The following is a 5,000-nucleotide window of genomic DNA, read 5'->3' on the forward strand; positions in this document are numbered from 1 at the left end:
CCAAGTGTTTAGTTTAGTTAAGGTTAGTTTATTAGGATCCCCATTCGCCTTTACACTATGCAACAGCTACTCTTCCTGGGGTCCACATTTAACAAGAAAAAAACATACAATAAATCAACAATGCACGAAAACAGGATAGAGAAGAAAAGAGAAGTGTTAGGTGAGCAGTGTGTGAACGATCCTGATGAGGTGAAGGGAGCTGTATGTTCGGGGAGAGTCCCAAGGACATCTGCAGCCCTTTCTTCACAAACTAAGTCCTGGGTTCAATTCATTGAAAGTGCATTCAATGCCCCTTGACCTTCATAATGGCATAACGACTGAAATAATATCCGTAATGCACACAAACCCTTCTGTATGGTCTACGCATGAAAATATGGAAAGGTATCTATAGAAGAACTACTCAGCTTTCTGAGCATTTGTGTTTGAGTAATAAATCATTTGAGTGTTATGTTATTCCCAGATATCACAGTAGGAGGAACTATTTTAAAGTTGAACAATCAAACATAGAAAGAATACACAGATAATGTTTCAAACAAACAATACAAAACCTTATTTTAGCCTTGTATATTACCAGACTACACTATGAATTTCCTCAAGGTAAAAGGTACTAACAACCACAGGAAAGTGTCCATTAGAGAAAATGTTACCAAATGTCAATACTGAAAGTCTTTCTCCAAAACAGACATAGTCTCTGACTGTACAGGGAGTATCAGAGAATGTGTTCCACTCAAGACATCCTCACTCTATTTCAGGTCTCCTTATATGATGATTGATTCATGATTCATATATATATACGGTATATATTTATGAATTGTATGGGGGCAGTTCAAAACAATGTGTAAAAAATATACACCTTTTGCATCTGCCAGTAGATGGCGGCAGATATCCAGGAAAATGTTCAAATGTTTTAGCAAATTCATAGATTCGTTCATTCAAAGACCTACCTTTGTCCAAAGACTAATCTTAAGGCTCTAAAAGGCTGGTGAAAACTTTGCCATCCTTATTGACTCGACAAACCAAAACAAATCTGCACTAAAACAGTTGACATCGACGTGTCTTGTAGTCCTAAACTTTGAGAAGAGAGGACTGGTTTTTCCAGGTTGGGCAAATAACAGGTTTCTGCCTTTTCCTTCTGGCCCTAGTTATACAATCGTTTATTGCATTATTAATGCTCCATATCAGATTGTGTAACATCGTCGATTTCAAAAGGAGGTAGACACAAACAAGGGGCTGCCTCAGAGGTGTTTTGAACCATAGCATCAGTTGGAAAGCAGCACGGTTAAGCTCATGAGGTTGAACTCCAGTCCACACGTGCACAAAGGTGGTTTGTTACAGTATTATTCAAACACTGGTAATGCAAGCTCAGTATTGGTCAGCCAAATAGTTACCATATCAATGAGGTATTTCCTCTTCGATGCTTTCCGAATCGCAGACACTATTAACTCATTATTACATTTACATTTACATTTAGGGCATTTAGCAGACGCTTTATCCAAAGCGACTTACATCAGTTAATACACACATTGTCACACCGACGGCAGAGTCAACCATGCAAGGCGACAGCCAGCTCGTCAGGAGCAGCTCATCATGCACATTTATCCAAAGCAACTCACTGCGAACTCTACATGTAGGAGTGAGCTACTCTATGTAAAGTATCCCCTACAGATATGACAATGGGCAGGGGAAAGGGGAATCCAACCCAGAACTATTCACTAACACGTGCCTAGCCTCTCTTCATGTCTTCCCCCTCCTGTCATGAATACAGCAGCAGTAGCAGCAACGTGTGCGCTCATGTTAGCGAACAGAGAAGTAGGCCAGTTCTCCCCTGGCATCGCGGCACAGCGGAACAACAACACGCGCAACGTGCGCGCTGACGCCTAAACACGCCCGTCAGACAGACACACTTCCCTCCTCATCAACACTCCCTGCATCCTAGAGGAATACAACATCCCCCCCCATCACTGAGATCAGACCGTTCTGACAATCAGTATGTGGAGCAGAAAACCTGCTCATGAGTTGACAGGGAGAATCTAAGACTTCTTGAGTGTAATGAACACACGAGTCGGCACTAAACAAGAGGGTTTAAAGTTAAACAGTATGGTGTGTGAGTGAGTGAGTGAGTGAGTGAGTGAGTGAGTGAGTGAGTGAGTGAGTGAGTGAGTGAGTGAGGGAGTGAGGGAGTGAGGGAGTGAGGGAGTGAGTGAGTGAGTGAGTGAGTGAGTGAGTGAGTGAGTGAGTGAGTGAGTGAGTGAGTGAGTGAGTGAGTGAGTGAGCGAGTGAGTGAGTGAATGAGTGAGTGAGTGAGTGAGTGAGTGAGTGAGCGAGTGAGTGTGTGAGTGAGTGAGTGAGTGTGTATGTGCGTGCGTGCGTCACTTTTTTAGAGATGCTCATCGTCTTCTTTGAACGAAAGCCCCCCCTCTCTCCGAGACAACACACACCTCGTGTTTCATCCAGACACTTCCAGGAGACCTGGGTCCACTCACCCCCTGCAGCCTGGCCATCCCCAGGGTGCACTCCACGCAGCAGGCCTGCCGGAGGAGCTCCCGGGCTGCGTCCCGCTGCCCGTCCTCATACGCCGCCTGGATGTTCTCCAGCGTGGGGGAGGTGCCCAGGGAGGAGGAGGGCGAGGGGGAGAAGGTCCCTCCCCCCGGACCCCCCGCCAGTGAGGCCTTGGCTCCCATGTCGTCGCTCCCAAGATCTGGACCTGGACGACCCGGGAACGCACCCGGGATGGGATGGGAGATGGACAGAGGGTTGAGGGGAAGGAGGCAGAGACACAGAGATGCATTTGTGTTTTTTTCTGTGTGTGTGTAGGGGGGGGGGGTGTAGAGGAGAGAAAGAGAGCCCCCCAGGATGAGGGGAGCACGATCAAAGCCAGACAGCCAGTGGCGTGCTGCAGGTCCAAGGCGTCTAGTAAACGGGAGAGCAGCTAACAGGCACGCACGGAACTAGGTCACCCTACTTAAGAATGCTCTCTGAACATGGGTTACAGCAGAACTCACTGGATTAGCACACAAGCACGCGCACATGCATGCGCACGATCACACACACACACACACACACACACACACACACACACAAGCACACTCACACACACACACACACACACACACACACACACACACACACACACACACACACACACACACACACACACACACACACACACACACACACACACACACACACACACACACTCTGGAAGAATGAACCAAGTGTTACCAGGGTGGTGCGCGATTCATTTTGAAACAGAAACAGTCTGAGACCCTAATCACTCATTTCTGTTTTTCTTTCTTTTTCTCTTTGCATGATTCTCACATAGGAAATGCTTTTTTGAAATTGACCACAGTGGCCGAAGTCATTCAACACACATATAGTTTTGTTATGTTGGCAACTTTTTAAAGAAAGTGAGCGTATGAGACAGGTGCTTTCTGGAGATGGGGTTCACACCGAGAAACCTCCCAGCTGGGAGTCAAAATCGACAAAATCGTCACAGCCGATAACGGCTGTGACGATAACGACCCCACTCACTACCTGTTTTCCCTTTGTTTCTTTATTGAAACATCAACTTTGTCAGTCATTCTGTTCATTAGTCATTGGTCTATTTACCTGTGGTCAATGTATTTAAGTTCCCTAGTGTCTGGCCGAGTTTGTCAGTTCCTGTTTGTTTCTGCCTGTATTCATCAAGCAAAGCTTCCTTTGCACCAACTTTGAGTCTGATGTCTGCTTTAGGGTTCACCTCCCCCCACAAACCCTGTCAGAAAAAACTGACGAACGAAAATAACCCAGAATGTTTATGGCAGTGAGTTTATCGCTGGCTGTATCCTGGAGAAGATTGCAGCACTTATTCCACAGCCATCTAGCCATGTTCCTGACCTGTCTAGCCCTGTTCCAGACCTGCCTAGCCCGGTTCCTCTCCTGTCTAGCCCTGTTCCTGACTTGTCTAGCCCTGTTCCTAAGTTCTGCAGCCAGGAGGTGCAGCAGAGCTTCCACTACAGCCTGAGGAAATCCCAGAAGGAAATCCTTGGAACACGTGTAAAGAAAAGGACGGGGGAGGGTTCATTGTTTGATAACTAGCTTCCCCTCCCACATATATTTTCATGGTCAAATACAACTGCTACATGGCGCCACAGTATGTTGGAGAGTGGCCAGCTTGGACTCATCACGCCAGAGGGAGCAGATTAATGGGAACATCCTCTACGGGATTTGAAATGACGACAGATTCAAATCATACAGACCAAATGCTGTGATCATTTACATTGTAATGATAAGGTGACCACCCTAAAAACACAGCACTCTGATTGCAAGTAAATGTGCCCAATTGAAACATAATTTTAGAAGGGAAGTCTAGGAAGAAAGGATGTTTCGAGTAACTGATATATTAAACCTAATAACACTTGTCAAGAGAGCTACATTTTCATGCAGCGATATATCAATCTCTGACTCCTTGGCTGCTCTCCATGTTGACAACATTGTGTTTTACTGGCAGTGGTTTACTTAGTTCTCTCCTGGTAACGGTGGGGCTGTTTGTGACCAGACCTGGGAGGATTTCAGGACACTTCCCGCAGAAACAAGATCTTCATGTGTTGATTTCAAGATTTTCGGATAATTTTCGTCTATGATAAACCTTGGTTCACAAAATGCACCAAAATAATGTTCTATAATAATGATGAATATATAATTGAGATGATTATACACCACCGCTGCTAACAGAAGAAAAAAAGGAAAATAAATGAGAAAATTACGTCATAAAGTAAAAAGTACTAAGAACTATGCGTCTTTACACCTAGTAAAATCCCATTATTATAGGGTGAAGGAAAAACAATAATAATAATAATAATAATAATAATAATAATAAATACATTTGATTTGTATTGCGCTTTCCTCTTCCTCAAAGCGCTTATGAATATCCCTCATACCAGGTTAGTGTCTCCCCTAGTGTGCAGTTTTTGAGTGAAAGGCATCTAAAGCTATATAAGCAATGGAGAATTTGAGAGTAC

General features: G+C 44.7%; 1 protein-coding gene across 1 annotated transcript in view; it reads right to left on the reverse strand.

Moving 5' to 3' along the window:
• lrrk1 (leucine-rich repeat kinase 1) overlaps positions 1-5,000 on the reverse strand; it is a 49,056-nt gene that overhangs the window by 35,810 nt on the left and 8,246 nt on the right. The window contains exon 3 of the mRNA XM_056608044.1: positions 2,484-2,704. Within this exon, the coding sequence (XP_056464019.1) occupies positions 2,484-2,704 (221 nt within the window). The remainder of the gene's footprint in view (positions 1-2,483; positions 2,705-5,000) is intronic.

This window comes from Gadus chalcogrammus, chromosome 14 (genome assembly GCF_026213295.1).
Source record: "Gadus chalcogrammus isolate NIFS_2021 chromosome 14, NIFS_Gcha_1.0, whole genome shotgun sequence".
Classification (NCBI taxonomy): domain Eukaryota; kingdom Metazoa; phylum Chordata; class Actinopteri; order Gadiformes; family Gadidae; genus Gadus; species Gadus chalcogrammus.